The 20,946-nt window shown below is 39.1% G+C and overlaps 1 protein-coding gene across 4 annotated transcripts in view; it reads left to right on the plus strand.

Annotated features, from left to right (window-relative positions):
* kcnab1a (potassium voltage-gated channel subfamily A regulatory beta subunit 1a) overlaps positions 1-20,946 on the plus strand; it is a 277,910-nt gene that overhangs the window by 56,545 nt on the left and 200,419 nt on the right. For 2 of the 4 annotated variants that reach the window (XM_048604192.1, XM_048604194.1), the window contains exon 1: positions 14,832-15,075. The exons of the other annotated variants lie outside the window; for them this stretch is intronic. In XM_048604192.1, the coding sequence (XP_048460149.1) occupies positions 14,861-15,075 (215 nt within the window). In that variant the 5' untranslated portion in view covers positions 14,832-14,860. Of the gene's footprint in view, positions 1-14,831; positions 15,076-20,946 lie in introns of those variants that run through there. 4 annotated transcript variants of the gene reach the window in all.

The raw sequence follows: 20,946 nt of genomic DNA on the forward strand, positions 1-20,946 counted from the left end.
CTGTAAAGACTCCATCCCATTCTCTCAGTTCCTCTGTCTCTGTTGCACATGTTCAGATGAGGACAACTTCGACAAGGGAGCCTCCGAAATGTCCACCTTCTTCCTCAACTGAGGATTCCCCACCCCCATTGTCGACAGGACTCTCAACCAGGTCTGACCCATCTCCCGCACTTCCGCCCTCACCCCTTCACTTCCCTCCCGCAACAGCAATAGGGTTCCCCTTTTCCTCACCTACCATCCCACCAGCATCCACATCCAGAAAATCATCAGATGCCATTTCCCCCACCTCCAGCAAGATGCCACCACCAGACACATATTCCCCTCCTGTCCCTTTTCCGCCTTCCGCAGGGACCATTCCCTCTGAGACACCCTGGTCCACACTTCTTTCACCCCCAACACCTCCCCACAGTGCTACGGCACCTTCCCTTGTAACCGGCAAAGATGCAACACCTGCCCATTTACCTCCTCCCTCTCCAGTTTCCAAGGGCCCAAACATATCTTCCAGGTGAAGCAACACTTCACCTGCACTTCCCAGAATCTGGTATACTGCATTCGCTGCTCACAATGTGGTCTCCTGTACACTGGGGAAACGAAGCATAGACTTGGCGACTGCTTCGCAGAATATCTACATTCTGCTCGCAAAAAAGACCCTGAACTACCTATTGCCTGCCACTTTAACACACCACCCTGCTCCCTGGCCAACATCTCTGTCTCTGGCTTGCTGCAGTGTTCCAGCGAAGCCCAACGCAAGCTGGAGGAACAACACCTCACTTTCCACTTGGGGACCCTACAGCCCTCCGGACTCAATATTGAGTTCAATAATTTTAGGGCCTAAATTCTCCCATAGCCCAGCCCCCTACCTTACACACCAGGCCTTGTTACCACATAGCCTGCCATTACACACCCCCTGTTGTTATTCACTAACAGTCCCCATTAACAACTATTCACCCTCCCAGCCTGATCGTTAGCAACTCCTTTGTCTGTCCAACGGTCTTTCTCTCTCTTTGGGCTCTATTCTATCGTTTACTCCCTACCCCACCCACCTCCCTATTTTCTGCATATAAACTGACTTTTTCCCAGCCACTACCAGTTCTGAGGAAGGGTCACTGGACCCGAAATGTTAACTCTGTTTTTTCCTTCACAGATGCTTCCAGACCTGCTGAGCTTTTCCAGCAACTTTGTTTTTGTTGTGAGCAGTTGATAAGAGTTCAGGAGTGGCACATTCCTGTGAGAATGAAGGATAGGTATGGCAAGTTACGTGAACCTTGGATGACCAGGGATGTTATGATCTTTGTCCAAAAGAAAAAGGAAGCATGCATAAGGTCTAGGAGGATAGCGACTGACGAAGCCCTTGAAGTATATAAGGAAAGTAGGAAAGAGCTTAAACAAAGAATTAGAATGGCTAAAAGGTGTCACGATAAGTCATTAGCAAACAGGATTAAGGAGAATCCCAAGGCTTTTTATACATTTATACATTTTATACATTTTATACATTTATAAAAAGCAAGAGGGTAGCCAGGGAAATGATGGCTCACTCAAGGACAAAGGAGGGAATCTATATGTGGAGCCAGAAGAGGTAGGTGAGGTCCTAAATGAATGCTTTGTGTTGGTATTCACCAGAGTGAAGGAATTGGTTAAGGATGATCTCAGTGAAAGGAGTGTTGAGTTTCTAAGCCAAGTTGCTATAAAAAAGGAAGAGAAGTTGTGCATCTTAAAAAGTAATAAGGTAGATAAGTCCTTGGGATGTAGCCCAGAATATGTGGGGAGAGAACGAATTGCTGGAGCATTGACAGACATTTTTGTGTCCTCTTTAGCCACAGGTAAGTTCCCAGAGGTCTGGAGAATAGCCAATGTTGTCCCACTTTTTCAGAAGGGTAGCTCGGATAATTCTGAAAATTACAGGCCTGTGAGTCTCATGTCAGTGTAGTGAAATTATTTTTGAAGATTCTCAGGGACAAGATCTAGATGCATTTAAGAGCTAATGGACTTATAGGACATAGATAGCCTGGTTTTGTGCAGGGGAGGTCGTGCCTCACTAACTTGATTGAGTTTTCTGAGGAGGGAAAAGTGCTTGATGTTGTCTACATGGACTTCAGTAAAGCCTTTGACAAGGTCCCTTGTGGCAGAATGGTACAAAAGGTAAAGTCACATGGTATTGCGGTGAGCTGGTAAGATGGACGCAGAACTGGCTTAGTCATAGGCAACAGAGGGTAGCAGTGGAAGGATGCTTTTTGGAATGGAGGGTTGTAGCTAGTGGTGTTCCACAGGTCTCAGTGCCGGGACGTCTGCTGTTCGTGGCCGACGTAAATGATTTGGAGGAAAACATAGTTGGTCTAATTAGTAAGTTTGTGGACAATACAAAGATTGGTGGAGTTGCAGACAGTGAGGAGAGTTGTCAGAGGATGAGGCAGTATATAGATCAGTTGGAGGCATGGGCAGAAAAATGGCAGATAGAGTTTAATCCAGACAAATGTGAAGTGATGCTTTTTGGAAGGTCAAGTACAGGTGGAAATTATACAGTGAATAGCATAACACTTAGAAATATTGATATGCAAAGGGATCTTGGTGTGCAGGACAACAGATCACTGAAGGTGGCATACGCAGGTAGTGTAGTAAAAAGGTTTATGGCCTGCTTGGAAGGGGCATTGAGTATAACGATAGACGAGTTATGCTGGGCCACATTTAGAATATTGTATACAGTTCTGGTCACCACACTACCAGAAAGATGTGGATGCTTTGGAGAGGGTACAGAAAAGGTTTACCAGGATGTTGCCTGGTATGGGGGATTTTAGCAATGAAGAAAGGTTAGACAGACTGGATTTGTTTTCACTGGAATGCAAGAGGTTGAGGGGAAATTAATAGAAGTTTATAAGATTATAAATGGTATGGACAGAGTGGAAAGTATGAGGCTTTTTCCCATGGTGGAGGGGTCAAATACTAGAGGACACAGATTCAAGATGCAAGGGGGGGAGTTTAAAAGAGATGTGCGAAGCAAGTTTTTCACACAAAGGGTGGTGAGTGCCTGGAACACGCTGCCAGAGGAGGTGGTAGAAGCAGACCCAATAGTAGCATTCAAGAAGCACCTGGATGAATACATGAATAGAAAGGGAAGAGAGGGATATGGATCCTGTTAAGTGAAGACAGTTTTTGTATGGAACGGCAAAATATGTTGGCACTGGCTTGGAGGGATGAAGGACCTGTTCCTGTACAGTATTGCTCCTTGCTCTTTGTTCTATTTGTCTGAAACTGAGAACTACTCAATAACTGAATTGAGACCTGCATGTTCATTTGTCAGCTGACGATGTAGTATTTCCGACACTAGTGGCCATGATGAAGTCAAAGGTTTCAGATTACACTGACTTTTTTTTTATTCATTCGCAGCATGTGGATATTACCAGAAAAGCCAATATTTATTATGCTTTGCAATACAACTTCAGATGGCAGTTGACAGTCAACCATATTGCATCAACAGAATGTTTCTGTTTTAATTCCATTCTAATTTACTGCTATCCTAAGAAGGACTGTAGTGAATATCCCTGAGAAAACAGAGGACTCCTCTGTACATGAACATCATAAAACCAAAATCATACCTATCACAGAGATTTCCCAAAGCCCTGTTACTGTGGAAACCACCAACTCTTGTGATATTTTTCACATGAAATTTAGTTCATACAAAATTATAACTTAATTGTAAATACATTGATTCAAGTCATTATTCTTAATTTGAATAACAATTAGATTATCTCAGGAGCAATGTATATTACTATCTTTTACTCAAAAGATACAGACTTTCTTGTTCACATTTATTTGGTGCTTTGGAGATTTAGATTTTAATGTTCATTGAATAGACTGCTACCTGATTTAATAAGCCTTGGTAGGAAGTATCGTGAATGGATCAGCATTGTTGTAAATAGCCTAAATGCGACAGTCATGGATTATGAAATGATGATCAATGCAAGTATTACCAAAGTTATGAAGGATGCCAAGGACCTAGGTTAATAAATGAGGAAAGGTTGGATCAGATCAGACATAGAAGCATAATGATTGGCTGTGCCTAGGTGGCAAAATTAGAATTTTTTTGTAGTTTATGCATTGGATGTGGGCATTGCTGACTGGGCCAGCATTTATTCACTATTCGTAAGTGCCAGGTGAACTGACTGGCTTGTTAGGGCCAGTTTACAGCAAACCATTTTTTGCTGTGGGTCAGGAATCACATGGAAGACAGACCAGGTAAGGATAACAGATTTCCTTTCCTTAAAGGCATTAGTAAAACAAATGGGTTTTTACAACAATTGACAATGATCACAAGGTCATCATTAGGCCAGCTTTTAATTCCAGATTTTTCATTGATTCAAATTTCACCATCTGTGATGGTGTAATTCAAAACCACATCCCCAGAGCATTAACCTGGATCTCTGGATTCCTCGTCCAGTGAAATATCACTATCCTGCCACCTTACCATGTGATAATTTGCAGTTACTGGAAGGAAAGGGATATTGAGTGGACAATTAAATAGAGGATTGAAGGAAAAATTAGTGAGGAATTTGAATTTGCATTTGACATGAAGCATTGTGCTGTGCTATGCAGAAATGATAACTCTGAGGAAATAGGAGTTGTGGAATCTGTACTATAAATTCAATGTAATTATATATAACCTAGCAAGCTTTGAGATGTAAGTTTGGAGTTTTATGAGTGAAGTAAAGTGGATAGACAACAAAAGTAAGAGTTGATAATGATATTGAATGTTCGATACACATTATCTTAAAACAGACACAGGTAAATTAATTGGATTAGGCTTTTACGAAAAACGATGTGAATTTTGTTGAGCATGCTGTTAGAAAAAAAGCAAACGGAAAGAGAAAAAAATGATTGATTCTAGAAATCTGCAGAATTAGGAACACAGAAACAGCAGGGCTATTGAACTCATCAAATATTTATCATTTTCAACAAGATCAGAGATGATCTAAATCCACCCTTGGCACAGTACCACTTTAAACCTATGGAATGCAAATATTTTTGGACTCAGACTTAAGATTATTAGATAAATTAGCTTTTTTTTATATAGAAGAGAGTTCCACACTTCCAGTACCCATTGTATGAAGAATTATTTCTTACCTTCACTCCTGAATGCCTGGCTCTGATTTTAAAGTGTGGGGTGCAGAACTGGACACTGTACTCCAGGTGTAGTCTCTCAAAGGGTTTGTGTAACAGCAAAAGGCTTCTTTCTGTTTACATGAGCATTGTGTGAAGCACAAACCAGATTTGGAGAAGCAAGAAATTAGATAGAATCTATGTTTGCATACTGCTGATGATAATAAGTATACTGTTACAACTGTGGTGGCACATGTACTGAAATGAGGCAATGTAGCTACTGCTACCAGCCAGATGATCATCTGTCACATTATGCCACATTCATCTGTTTTGCACTATCCTTGCACATCCGCTGTGGCTTGTCTGCAATCACTCTGCGGCATCCATTATCCAACAATGCAAAGGTCAACCCCGTTTTCTGCTACTCTCCACTTTGCCTTCAAGGAGAGTTTTCGGTAGCTTTTCAGTTCTGATCAACTGGCCACAATACTTACATTCTCTTTTCTGGATGTCACTTTTTCGCTATTTTTGACCTTGCAATTTGAATTACTTCTTCATTTGTCATATGTTCTATAAATGGAATTGCTGGCATACATCTTAGCATTCACATTTCAAAGACCTCTAGTTTCTTCCACACATCATTATTTATTGTCCCATTTTCTGAAGCACTCAGGAAAGTGGATAAATTGTAACATATTATGATTTCTTTTCTTTTTCACAGTTTAACTTTTCTTGTTCTTATCAAATCTTGCATCTGTACAAAATTACTTCTGGCTTCATCTATTCTTCTTCAAACTTCTTTATTGGGTCTGCCATATTCTGTTATCATTTGCCTTAAATAGGCAAACTTATGTACTTGATTCAGAGTTGATGCAATTCACATTAATCTTCATTCTGGTTTATTTTAATGCTTTCTTCCCAACTACCATTGTTTTGGTCTTTTTGGTTGAGATCTATGTATTTGTACATTGCACTTTTTATTCTCCTGCTAAGTAATGAATAACTGACTCTTATAATAACTCAAGAAATTCGGGTTATATTGTCTCCTTTTAAAGCATGAGCTCATTTGACCTGGGAAGAAGGTAGCCACAAGGAAGAGGACTTTTTTAAATTGGACTTGTAGCAACAAACAGATGTGTAAAGAAGGGAACCAGTTCAGTTTGTTACTTTTTAACCTCTGAAAGTACAGTTAATTCTCTGAATATTTGCTTCATGTGGAGATTGAATAATTTGCATAGCAAGACATAGAAACATAAAAAATAGGACCAGATTCAGTCCATTCAATCCATTGAGCCCAATCCACACCAATTATACTCTCACCTAGTTCTGTGCTTTCAGCAAACTTGAAAATATTACCTCACCCAAATTGTTGACATATATTGTGAATAGCAGGTGGCCAAACAATGTTCCTTGTGATATTCCACTCAAGGCTGCCTTCCACTCCAAAAATGACCCATTTATACCTTCTCTCTTTTTTCTGTCTGTTAAGCAATTCTCAATTCATGCCAGTGTATTACCATCAATCTCATGCGCTTTGCTTTTGCATATTATCCTCTTATTTTGGATTTTATCAAAGCCTTTCTGAAAATCCAAATATATTGCATTCTCTGGTTCTCCTTCATCTTTTCTACTCATTACATTCTCAAAATACTTCAATTGGTTTGTCAAACATGATTTTTCTTTCATAAATCCATACTGATTGTGTGTAATACCGTTGGTATGTTTTAAGTGTCCTGCTATCACATTCTTTGGGATAAACTCCAACATTTTCCAGCTAACCCGTCTGAAGTTCTTGGTTTTCACTCTCCCTTCTTTTGTTAACAGTGGGGATACGTTTGCCACCCTACAACCCTCTGAGACTTCCAGAATCTATAGAATTTGGCAACCATCACATTCACTTTTTCAATAGTTGCTTTCTATATACCCTACCATGTAGATTATCAGCACTGGGGAGCAATCAGCTTTCAGTCTTGTAAATTTTTCTAGCATCTTTGTTTCCAATATCAATTTCCTTTAATTCCTCCTTCCCAAATGATCCTTGCTTCCGAAGCACTTCTGGTAAGTTGTTTTTTTGTCTTGTGTGAAGACACAACAAAAGAATTTGTTTAATTGCTCTGTCATTTACTTGCTCTCAGTTAGTTTCAGATTATAAGGAGTCTATGTTTCTCTTCATTAATTTTTTTTTCATTTACTTATAGAAGCTCGCACAGTCCACTTTTACGTTCCTTGCAAGTTTGCTTTCATTCTCTATTTTTCCCTTTTTAATTAACCTATGGTCCTCCTTTGATTATTATAATCAGTTCCTAATCCTGAGGCATGCTGCTTTTTTGAGAAATTTTATATAACTCCTCTTTGGAGTTAACACTATTGTTAATTTCCTTTGTTAACCATAGTTGGGCCACTGTTACTATTATGTTCTATTGCCTGAAAGGAATGTAATGTGTATATTCTTTGTTTAAATATTAACCATTGCCTATCCACTATCATGTCTTTTAAACTATCAAGTTTGTCACAGGCAACACATGATTCATACTTTCGAAGGTTTCACTGTTTAGGTTTTAAAATCCTAGTTTTGGATTGGACTACTTCACTTTCTGTCTCAATCAAGAATTCTGTCATTGTTATGGCCTTGATTTGCTGAAGGACCTCACAACAGGATTATTAATAAAACTCTTCTTGTTGCACAAAACTAAATCTAGGATAGCCGGACCCCAAATTGTTTCCTTAACATACTGGTCTAAAAATCTATCTTGTGTACACTCCGAGGAATTTATCTGCCACAGTATTAATGCACATGTGGTTTACCTAGTCAATATGTAGATTAAAATTACCAATGATTACTGCAGCACCCTGTTGCATGCTTCTCTAATTTCTTGCTTGATGTCACTCCTTACCCTATCACTTCTGTTTGGAAGCCTATTGGCAACTGCAACTCATGTTTTTGACCCCGTGTCACTTCTTAGCTCCACCCAGTCTGACGTCACGTCTAGATTTCCTGTACTAATATCCTTTCTCACCATCGTACTGATTTGTCTTTCACTAACAATGCAAACCACCTACTTTTATGTTTTGCCTGTTCTTCCTAAAGATTGAATATCATTGCATGTTCAGTTCCTATTTTTGGTCACCTCATAGCCATGCCTCCATAATTGCAATCACATCGTACAACTATTTGGGCTGTTGATACATCTACTTTATGTGGATCCTCAATGCATTCAGATATAGTACCTTTAGACTTGTCTTAATGACATTTTTATATATCTCCTTTTGTACACTAGTCCTACATTCTGCTAGTCATTGTTTCCTCTGACATCCTCTGACATCCACTTTTGCTTTCTATTTTTCTGTCTTTAATTTCCAATATTGTTTCCCTAACACTTGTCTTTCAGGTTCCCATCCCTTGCCACTTTCATTCGAACCCTCGCCCACTATATTAACAAATATCCCTGTGAGGATGCTGCTCCTGCACCTGCTGTGGTTTAACATGTCCACTTCCCCAGAACTGGTCCCAATGCCTCCAGAATCTAAATGTATCCCTTCCTACACAATGCATGCATTTATTCAGTCTCCTCTCCTACTCTTGATCTCACAAGCATGTGGCACTGGTAGTAATCCTGAGATTACTACATTTGAGGCCCTGCTTTGTAATTATTTCCCATCTCCTCATATTCTGCTTGTTAAGTGCTGAGGATTCAACCCTCTTTATACCTGTGGTGTTGGTAGCAACATGGACCATGACCTCTTGCTGTTCTCTCCCCCTCTTCAGATGTTCTGCAGTAATTCAGTAACATCTTTATTCCTATTACCATCCTTCTATCACATTTCAGGCCATCTATCTGTACCCCTTATGATACAATCCCTAATCACTATGCTCTTGCACTCTTTTTTCTCCCTCCCTCCATGCAGCTAAGCCACTCCTGATGCCACAGACTTAGCTGTCACTACATTCCCCCAGAAAACAGTCCCTTTTGCATGCTCCAAACCAAAACAATCTGCTAGAGAGAGAGAGAGAGAGAGATGTGGCCCCAGGTGGACTCTTACACTACCTGCCAGGTGTTTTTTTCTCTGTCTAATTGTCACCCATTCCCTTTCTACCTTTGCATCAATTCCTGTGGAGTGATCGCCTCACTGTACGTACTATTCATGAAGATATCAGCCTTATACCTATTCCATAATGACTCAAGTGCTCCTCCAGATCAAAGATGCAGAGTTCCAGTAGCTACAGCTGGATATTTCCTGCACATGTGATTACCCTGGACACAGGAAGTGTTCATGACTTCTTACATCACAAGGAGGAGCCTTCAACAGGCCGAGCTGCCTTGCCATGACTTTCCCTTGAATTACTCCCTTTCCACTTATGTCCTCTAGTTTAAAGAACATTAAATATATACCAGAAACCTTACCTTAAACATGAATATGCGTTCCTTACCTTTCCTGCTGTGCTCAGTGATGCTGGCTGCCTGTTATGGGGTCCTCTCCTCACCCTGGCAACAGAATTCATTCATCTTGTCATTTTCCTCTCTTCACTTGAAACAAGTTTGATTGTCCCTCTTCTAGCCTTATGCTTGCTATTCAGTCTCAGTAAAAGTTCTGGTTAAATCCCACACCTTTATTGTCAATGTCACATTTCAGCAACACATGTATGAACCTTTGGTGATAAACACGATCGGACATGTTTTCATAGCTAATTAAGGAAACGCAAATGTTCATTTTTTACTTCTAGGTATTTAGTAAATTGAATCAGTTAAAAATTCTGTGTCTTGTCCCTGCTCCTGATCTAAACTCAGAACAAAGAAACAATTAAAGGCTATACAGCAACAGTTTGTTTGGGAGCCTTGAGCATCGACATCTTTGATTTTCATTAAGTATATCTAGATGCCCTGAATACTTGCATTTACTTTAAGCTTGAATACAGAATGAGCATATAATAAAGTAACTTCATTCATTTCTCAGTGTTGCTCCCAATTCATCTGTTTAAAAAAAAGTCTTTGTTTGACTGTAGCCTTTGTTGTAACCTGATTGGTTAGAATCACTTGGTAGTAGGCCAATTAATTCCCAGCTGGAATCTCATTTGGAAGAATGGGTCAGAAGTCTGATTTTAACTGATGGCACTTGACTAAATGCCATTGACCACCCCTGGCAGTAAATTCGATTTGGGTGGGAAAGAAAAACCAAGTTGTCCAGAAGTTAACCCTGGGCATTAGAATTAAGGCTGCCAGCAACATTGCAATCTGGGAATGCTAATTGTGGGGAGGAGCCTGTGAAGGGCCTTGGGCTAGAGAGGGGAAGAGAATGTGGAATAGTAGGAGACTGGATTTTATTTGTGGTTTACAGATGAGCAGTACTTACTATGAATCTTATATGTTAATTTACCTCATATTCACTAGCAGGAGCAACCATGATGAGCTCGTTACTCAGGGGCCAGCCATAATTCAAATAGGATCTCCTACACATCAAGGGACCACAATTTATTTTTGTACTGTGATCCCCTACCAGAGTCTGGTGTGAGCCAGGATCATTGATATTATACATATAGATCAGCAAGAATGGATGGGAAATAGAGCCACCCCATTTGTTTTTTTTAATTCAATCACAGCTTGTGGGCATCACTGGCTAGGCCAGCATTCATTGTCCATTCCTAATTGCCCAGGGGGCAGTTCAGAGTTAGCCACATTGCTGTACTAGATTAGTGATAATACCACTAGGTCATTGCCTCCCCTGTCACACTGTTGCTACAAATTAGGGGAGTTAAAATCACCCCATACCCTCTGCTGTCGAAGTTTATACAGTGCCTTTTAGGTAACTAGTGGGAGCTCTTGTACTCAGTGAGCAAAATTTGCATTACAGTTTTGTTATTTAAAATCTAGTCCAGGGATGCTGCAGTTATACTCCCACTTTGACTTCAATGTGGCATGGTTCCGAGTACACATTAGTGTGAAAGTGGTATTATATTTTAAGAGTTAAGTCCTGGTCTGTCTCCTATCAGCAGCAAAGTTATGCAATGTGGCAATTTATCACGAGATCATCTCATTGCACTTTGAATTACATCAGCCACAACATGATTTTATCTCAGCAGAATCATATTTTAAGTGCCCAGGCAGCCCGTTGACCCTCTTAGCAGCTTTCAAAACTTTGTATGGATTCTTTCTAATGTTATTCCTGTTAGAGCTTTCTAAACGTGAAAAGTTTACTGCCTGTGAACTGCCATTCATGGTCAATGGTTCTTTATTGTCAACTTTAGTACAAAAGGCAGCAATGCACAACCAGCCTTATAACTCTACTTTGTTGATGGATATTGCATGGATATCTGAGACTTGTAAGTGCAAATGATTTTAGCTTTAAAGGAGAGTGTTACATTTAAAATATTAGCCTGAGAACCCCATTATTATTTTAAATGTTCATTGTAAATCAAAGACTGCATTTCAAACACTGCTGCTTTGCTTTTTTGCATGGAATTTTGTCAAATTTTCAACATCAAGTGATCCATAAGAAAAATCATTTTGCCTAGTTTAATTTATCCAGAGCAATCATGTACTTCCCCCATTTCATCTAATTGTGTCTTAAATAATTCCAGGCGTTTGCTTCCGCCACTATGGAAGTCTTTTCCAAGTGTCCATCACTATGAAATAAAAGCTACTGATATCAGTTCTAAAGTTTTTTTATATTAATTTGAATTGTGACCCTTATTTGAACAGTTGAATCTGTGACCTTCTCATCATATAATTTACAAAAACTTTTTTATGGCCCTTTCTCATTCTATTACAATTTTATGTGATTCTATAGCATCACCTCCTTAATTGCCTTGGTCCAATTATTTTCTGCCAATTTACAAATTTTGTTTAGTGTTTTCTGTCACTTCTAGTTAATCCTCTTTAATATCAATTGGAAACAGCAGTAATCCCAAAGCTGAGCAATAATTTATTACTCAGCTTCATCATTCTCTGATTATTAGCTGTCTTGTTAGATGAGAGAGAGAATGTACATAGTAAAGTAGAATGCTACATTTAAGCATTCAATATTCTGATTTATTTCATTCGCAAGTAAGTGTTGTTTCATTTTTTTCATTTCTACTCAAAAGAAGAGAAAAGCAGTGCTGTAGCAAAATAAATCCATAGCAACAGGATTCTTGCACCAAAGCACTACTACCCTTTCAGATGTAGGAGAGAATCTGCCAAAGCGGACACACACACATGGCTTTATTTTTGAGCCAAACAATTTATTTCTTCATACTACGGAGTGGACCCTGTCAATATGCAGAGACCGGGTGACTGAAGCATCACATACGTACAAACGCTCTCGCCTATTTTTCTATCCATTAGCTAATATTTGACTTACAACCGAAATCCCATCATCCAATCATATGGGCATTGTGTATGACAGCCTTAGATTATTTAGGGGTCAGGACTTATGACCTCTGGCTCCACTTGGTTTTGACTCTCTGCCTCTCCTTATTAAGGAAGCTATGTCTAAGCCCTAGGCCTGTCTACCAAGAAATTATAACATTCTTTCAGAGAGGTACCTATCATGTTTCTCAGGAGATAACAACTCTTCTTTATGTTTTGTTTATTCACTCTGGGTCTCTCTGTTGCTGTTTGGCCAGCATTTATTGCCCATTCCCTAGCTGCCTTGAGAAGGTGGTGGTGAGCTGCTTTCTTCAATCGTTGCAATCCACTTGCTATAGATTGACCCAGAATATCCTTAAGATAAGGATTTTGACCCATGTTCATAACATTCCACACAGAGGCAACCTTGGTGCAGATAGTTTTTTTTACTTCACTGTCTCTGCCTATATGTGTCTAACATTCATCTTTAACTTGCTGTCAGAATTCTGTTGATCCTTTTCTAGCCTAAATTGTGAACACAATCTAACTACCTTAGTAGCCTAGCTTGTCCATCTCCCATGTTCATTTCACCAACATCATCAAGACTAATTGCAATAATACCTCCAATAGGATTAAAGGCACAGAGCAATATGAATAGGAAATTAACTGAGAGAAAGAAAAAATGAAGATGTTGTAAGTCATTGTTTTACCAAATGGAGAGAACAATTTCACAGTTATCCTCAGGAACTGCTAATAGGACCACTCTGCTTTCTGATTTGTATTAATGATCTGGATGCGAGTATATAGGGCATAATTTCATTTTTTGCAAGTGACATAAAATTCAGAAATGTAGTAAACAATAACGGAAATAGTAACAAACTTTAGAAGAAAGGAAGTGAACATTGAAATATGCAGATTCATGACAAATCAAATTTTACGCAGAGACCTGTGAAGGGAACTATTTTGATGAGAAGAATGAAGTAAAATAAACTAAATGCTACCATTAGAAAAGGTATACATTCCCAAATCTTTGAACATAGCAGGACAAATTGAGAATGCTGTTAAAAAAGCAAACAGGATCCTTGACTTTATTAATAGAAGCATGGAGTACAAAAGCAAGGATGTGCTAAACCTTCAGAAAACACTTGTTAGGACTCAACTGGGTATTGTGTTCAATTTTACTCAATATTTAATGATCTGAAAGTCTTAAAGACAGTGCAGAAGAGATTTATTCAAATGGTAGTTGATGAAGGGATGAGGGGCTTCCAGAATGTGGAGAGACAGGAGAAGCTTTAAAACACAAAATGTATTTAATGTTCGAAATGTCAATCACCAGAGGACACAGGTTTAAGGTGACTGCTAGAAGGACCAGAGGCAGCTGGAGAGAATTGTTATATACCAGCTGTGGTGATCTGGAAGGCAGCCCAGAGAGGAGTGATGGAAGCAGAGTGACTAAAGGACAGTCGGATCCTTGAAAAGAGAAATGAAAAGCTGTGTGAACAGAGCAGCCAGATGGGACTAATCATATCGATTTACCAAAGATAGTAGGAACTGGTTTAGACACGATGGGGCGAAATGACCCGCTTCTTTGAGAATGCATTCCACTATTCTAGCCCTGGACATGGATTGTTTCACTGCTGCTTTGTTCCAAATTTAAATGACATCAAAGAGTGGACTGCTGATGCCCACACACCACAAACCCTTGGAAACTTCCCCCGTTCATTGCTTTCTAATAACGATGCAATCTGTCAAGTAATCCTGACGTATGTCAGCTTTCTCTTGTTTCTCATTGCCTGAGGTCCCAGATCGTAACAGGCAGCTGAGCGCGTTAGCGAATCCTGATCTGTCTTTCGTGGGCTGTTATTTGAACGACTGCTACATTCCCTGTTTGTTTCGTTTAGCCTGCCACACAACTTGTTCGCTCAGCAGTTATAGTTAAAGAGTTAAGTGCGTGTCAGAGCAATGCAACCTCCTAGCGCCGGGGTGAACGTGAAATAGCTACGGGACTTGGCGAGAACGGATAGGAGGAGCACACTCACTGTGCAAAATCTGCAGAGAACCAAAGGCAGAGCGTTGGCAAATTCACGCTGCATAACGTTCAAGTGCTGAGTTTTTTTTTCATCAATGAGTTAAATCACTGCAGATTTGGCGGAAGGAGGAAACTGTAAAGTGAATAGAAGACCTTTGTGCTGTGTGAGAAGGGTTCAATATTTTATGTAAGCGCAGTGTTATTCGCTGTACTGCATCAATCTTGGCTTCATTCACTCGCACTTATCTGGACTGAGTAGCACTCAAGTACCTGTAATATGCGATGTTTTGCTAATTACTGCCTCTCTAGATTAAACCAACAGCTCTCTTTGCTGCCCCGCAAGTATTGTACTAGTGCACAGCAGCTGCTTTGTTGACGTGAGGTGAGCATTTTGATTCGGCACCATTAACAAAAAAAAATGCAAGTCTCAATTGCTTGTACCGATCATAATTTGAAGGCACGGAATAATGACGACAGGCATAAGCAGAACCCCAGTAGCCCGAAATTAGGCAATGGGGCCCGTGCAAAATTCCGGACGGTTGCTATCATTGCCCGAAGTCTGGGACACTTCATACCTCAGCATCACATCTCTCTGAAGGAGTCAACAGCAAAACAGACAGGAATGAAATATAGGTATGAGAAAGCTTCTTGTTTTACTTTATAGCTCACCGATGCTTTTCATTACCAAATCTAGATAAGGATTTCATAACTAAAACAATTATGTATTTTGTACTGATATGCACAGTACAATGTACTGCCTGTAACATTCAAATACAATTATGCTAGTTTCATCTCAGTAGATCCAATAAAATAAAATGTGAATTTATACCTCTAATTACTGCTCTGCTAAAAGCTTCAAGGTACCTTGTTCAGTGTTAAAATCTTACTTACAACATTGAAGGTTCTTTACAACAACAACAACAACATTGAAGGTTCTTTGACGGTTCATAGATTCAGCACTTGGGAGAATAAATAGATATTGATGCATTACTATTTTCACAAAAAGTGGTATAAATTTTTATAGACTTAGTTTAAGATATAAAATATTCAGTAACCATGTCCTATTTATTTATTGACATGCTATTCTCATCTAAGTAGTAATACTTATTACTAACGGTGACTAGCAAACATTATCCTCCGTAGAAATTTACTGCAGCGATGTACAAATGTTAATTGCGTATGAAAATAACTTTTAGATAATGATATTTTGTGCTGGATTCTGAATCATGTAAATTTTTATGTATTAATTTGATTATTAGACCTTTTTGATTGAATCCGTACCATTCTACTATCCTAATTTACTGTAGTGTTGAAGAACACAGGATCAGAAGATTCAGAATATTTTTATCGATTGAGTGCATAACACAAAAGATAAATCCAATGTTGTTTTCTATTATTGCAAGTTCCTCCAGTACAACAATAAATAGTAGGCTTTGATATGTGGTCACATCCTATTCAGCTTTCTTGCTGAAAGATGATTGAAATAAAAACTTGGAAGGTGCAAAATTTGAGTTACTACAACTCCACAAAGAGACAGTCATTTATAAGAAGCACAGTCAGCACCTTGAAAAAAAAGAAACAGAATGAAATTATGTGTTGCAGAAATTTAAAAATATTCTTGAGTTGTAATCACATCTTTACATGATTGCTTTAAGTCATTCATTGTAAGTCTTTGAGCGGCCTGCAAGCTCTTCCCAAGAAAAGATTGCAATAGGCACTCTTTCAAACAAAATAGCTTCATAGGCAGATTGTTAATACAAAGTGGGCCAGCTGCATACTGACTGCTACAATGGTTTCTATCTCAGTAACCAGATGCTGAAGAGATCCTAAATATTAAATTTAAATTGTCACAAGGTGAATCTTACTCTTTTAAAATCGGAACTGATTTTCCAGTCTTTTTTTTTATCATTTGAGTCGCTGATTTAGTGACTGAATATATCAAATTATGCTTTTATGGAATCCTGCAATGTTTCTGTTTAGGAGATTAAATTCTGTGATTGGATTTATTTATGAATTAAGGCAGTTGATTTCTGTAGTAATTTCTTTCTAATCTATTGATTCTTGCCCAGTTGATACTCTGTTATCTTCCAGCTTTATTTGCTTCACTCTCATAACGATGGGGTTGGATCCTGTCCAGTCTGGCCTCTGCCCTACTCAAAACAAATGTGGCTTGAATTTGAGTTGTAGCACCATTTTTTTAACTTTGACTGTCATACATTATCCCTCCTTATCCTTCCTGATTGCACCACCAATTCCTATCTAATAGCTCTCCGTGAGCAGACCCCTGTATGGTTACCTGGGTAATTCAATTGGAATCTGTTTTCAGTCTCTGCAAAAAACTATACTGCTGTTTCTCCACTATCATCACTGTTGCAGGATGAAATTAAAATATGTGCAACCTTGAAGTTCTATTCAATTTTGAGTTTAGTTTCAGACTCCATAATGTCTCACAAGGATTGTTCACTTCCAGTTCCACAGCATGGCCTATTTCCACCTTTACCTTTGATCACCACTGGCGTCCTCAAGTATGCCTTTGTCACCAATTGATTCAAGCGTACCAACATTGATGTCTGACTTCCATTTAGAAACTGCACCTTGAACAAAGCTATGCTGTGCATATCCTGTACTCTATTACAACTTACTCAGCCATCACCTTTGTCTTTGCTGACCAATATTGTGTCCCTGACCCCAGCCCATTAAATTTAAATTTCTCATCTTAGTTTTTAAATGTGGCTTCAATCTATTTCTTTGTCTCCTCTAGTTTTTTTACACTTTTCTTTCCAACTTTATCTGTCTCTTCCCTTTTGCTCATCCCTTAAGCCCTTCTTCTGACCATGTGCTGGTAGCACCTTCAGCAATTATGTCCCAGTTTCTGGAATCCTCTCTTTAACCTTTTGCCATTTTGTAAAAAGGATTTTTCAAAACCCTTCACTTCCACCAAAATTTCAGTCACTTTTTTCAATTTTTATGTTGAATGTCTGTTTTATGTATATCTTTGGCAACTAAAATTGGGTTGATGCAGAGAAGATTATCATGGGCCCTGCAAAGGATGACATATATTTCATATTTGGTGTGAAGAATTTCATATGTAGACCCTCTTGTGGTGCAGTGGTAGTGTCCCTACCCCTGGACTGGGAGACCCTAGTTCAAGTCCCATCTGCTCCAGAGGCGTGTAATACCATCTCTGAACAGGTTGATTTGAAAAATAGGTTAATAAAAAAAATCAGTCAAATATCAAGGAATATTCTTTATGTTAAAAGCTGAGTAGGGGTAGTTTTCCTGGTGCATGCCTTTTTTTATTCATTCATGGCATGTGGGCATCGCTGGCTAGGCCAACATTTATTACCCATCACTGGTTGCTCTTGAAAAGGTGGTGTTGACCTGCCTTGAACTACTGCAGTCCATTTGGTGGAGATACACTCAATGCTGTTAGAGAGAGAGATCCAGGACGTTGATTCAATAACACTGAAGGAACATCAATATATTTGGAAGTCAGGATGGTGAGTGGCTCAGAAGGGAATTTGCAAGCGCTAGTGTTCGCATGTATCTGCTGCCCCTGTTCTTCTGGAGGTAGTGGCCATAGGTTTAGAAGGTGCTATCTAAGGAACGGTAGTGGATTTTTGCAGTGTATTGTGTAGATGATACACACTGTTTCTACGGTGTGTCGTTGGTGGAGGGAGTGAATGTTTGAGGACGTAATATAAACAAGCAGACTGCTTTTGTCCTGGATGGTATCATGCTTCTTGAGTTGTCAGAACAGCAGTCATCCAGACAAGTGCTGAGTATTCCATCACACTCTTGACTTGTGCCTTGTCAATGTGGACAGGTTTTGGGGACTCAGGAGGTGAGTTAATGCAGCAGGATTTCTAGCCTCTGACCAGCACTCCTAGCCATCGCATTTATATGGCTAACCCAGTTCAGTTTCTAGTCAATGGTAACTCACTAGGATATTGATAGTGGGGGATTCAGTGATGGTAAAGCGAACTGAACATTAAGGGACACCTACAAATTGCTATGTGTTATCAGTGGGTGATGCATATTTGAAAAGTTACCAAGAATAGAATAAATTTCATTGTATTTTACTATGGTCTTTTTTCATAAGTTCCACCACCATTTCTGGGGATCACATTTTTTAATTCTACCAATTTTTCAGTGAAAACCAAAAACCAGTAGCTTTTCTGAATTCATTATTTGCCATCCTGATCATTGCTGCATTGGTGAAATATCTTTTTTAGAAAGTGACGAAGATTTCTTGACCTATAACTACTGCATGTGCAAAGATACTATACAGCTTTGTCCTAATTGTCAAATACTTCTTATTGTTTATAAACCAAGGGCTATTATTCTATGTCATATGGAGCCTTGTGAAGAATTAATATTGTTCTGGAATAGCAATACCCCTGATTGTCAAATAAAAACGAGGTACTGTGGATGTTGGAGATCCGAAGTAATAACAGGATGTAGTGGAGAAACACGGCAGGTCTGGCAGCATCTGTGGAGAGAGAAAAACAGTCAATATTTTGAGTCCAATTGACTTTTTTATTAGGAACTGGAAAGGTTAACTTTGTTTATCTATTCACAGATGCTCCCTGATCTATTGAGTTTCTTTAGCACTTTCTGCTTCTAGTTATTACTCTAGACTGTGTTCAGCATCATAGACTGATGGTATTAATGCATCAGTTTTTCCCAATACTGTAGAAAACATGACCACCCATATCTGTAAATTTATTAAATTTAACTTAGGAACAAAAGTTAATTGTAGTAATCAATCTCTTTGATACTTTAAGCATGTATAGATATTGTGGCATTACTGATTTGAAATAGTTAACATCACTGCACAGCTGCTACCTAACTATCTATCTGCCATTTATAGCTTTCTTTAGTTTGAATTCAATGTATTATTTCCCCAAATCTATTTAGCCCATTTAGACAGGTCACATTCATTTAGCAAGTTTAATATCTTGCACTAATTAGTGTATAGCTTGTACTTAATAAGCATTTACCATGATTCTATTAATCATTAAGGGATATTAATACTCTTTTTCATGTTATTAATAGACAAAATATTTTGAACTCTTTCCTCACCTGTCAAATGTATAATTTGAGGAGTTTGTAGTAGTTAACCCATGATCATTCTTAGTTAGATCTATGAGGGCAAGCTTGAATAGTTCTCAACTTTAGTTATGTCCTAATAAAAATTCAACTAGCAGACAAACTAAATATTGTATAGCTAAGTGTGGAAAATACTATATAATATCATATAAAATGACATGATCACAATATTTTATTCATCACTATGTAAAAATGTTTGACTAATATTGTGACTTTGGTATTTTGTAATGACTTTTGAGGGAAGGCTGTTTCTTCACAAAAGCTCTCAATAGAATGTTCATTCTCACTAAGCAATGCAGGTTTGTCTTGGGCGTATCTTCTTTTCTGGAGAAGTTTGGACCAGGACCAGAAATGAATATCACTTTCGCTTGCAGACGAGATGACTTGTCTTGTACAATTACGTATGCATGGGCAAGGAGTGAGGCGATTTTTGTGATGGGGGCAGGAAGTTAATGCCCCTTCCATTACTTCATAAGGTCAAAGGTCCGGGTGCTATAATTAGAGGGCACCCAGACAGGTATGCACTCACTTTAAGCCAGGAGCTTCATTCTTACTGTCTTTTAAGTTCAAACGAATGAGGGGGGATCTCATAGAGACTTATAAAATTCTAACAGGACTGGACAGGGTAGATGCAGGGAGGATGTTCCTGATGGTGGGTGTGTCCAGAACCAGAACACAGTCTGAGGATTCGGGGTAGACCATTTAGGATGGAGGTGAGGAGACATTGCTTCACCCAAAGAGTGGTGAGCCTGTGGAATTCATTATCACAGGAAGTAATGGATGCCAAAACATTGAATGTATTCAAAAGGCAGCTAAATATAGCACTTGGGGCAAATGGGATCAAAGGTTATGGGAAGAAAGCAGGATTACGCTATTGAGTTGGATGATCAGCCATGATTGTGATAAATGGTGGAGAAGGCTCGAAGGGCTGAATGGCCTCCTCCTGCTCCTATCTTCTATGTTTCTATGTTTCTATTTGGGAACTGCAGCTGCTATCACTCTCTCTCTATCTATTGATTGTGATCAATGTTGAAGACAGATTATGACTGGCCCCATGGTTCAGTGATGCCTAACAGCAAGTTCACCTCCAGAGAGGCACTGTTTCCTAGTGGTGGCAGCAGGAGATGTTCCTGTCTGACCAAGATGCCCTGGACAGAGGCCACAGTGAGGCTCAGTGCTAGTGGGCCAACTCTGGAGCCTGGCTGAAATGCTGAAAGAAGATGAATTGCCAGCTACACTCTGCAAGGTTCAGTGGCACAGCATAGTCACTGCAAAATGACACTCGCAAATACATTAAACTGTGTAAATGTGCAAGTGCAGAGGACTATCAGATGTGAGTTTGTATTACAGGTTTCAGCAGCAAATGGAACATGTGAATTGAATGTATGGGAG

Source organism: Rhincodon typus, chromosome 13 (assembly GCF_021869965.1).
Source record: "Rhincodon typus isolate 14 chromosome 13, sRhiTyp1.1, whole genome shotgun sequence".
Taxonomy (NCBI): Eukaryota; Metazoa; Chordata; class Chondrichthyes; order Orectolobiformes; family Rhincodontidae; genus Rhincodon; species Rhincodon typus.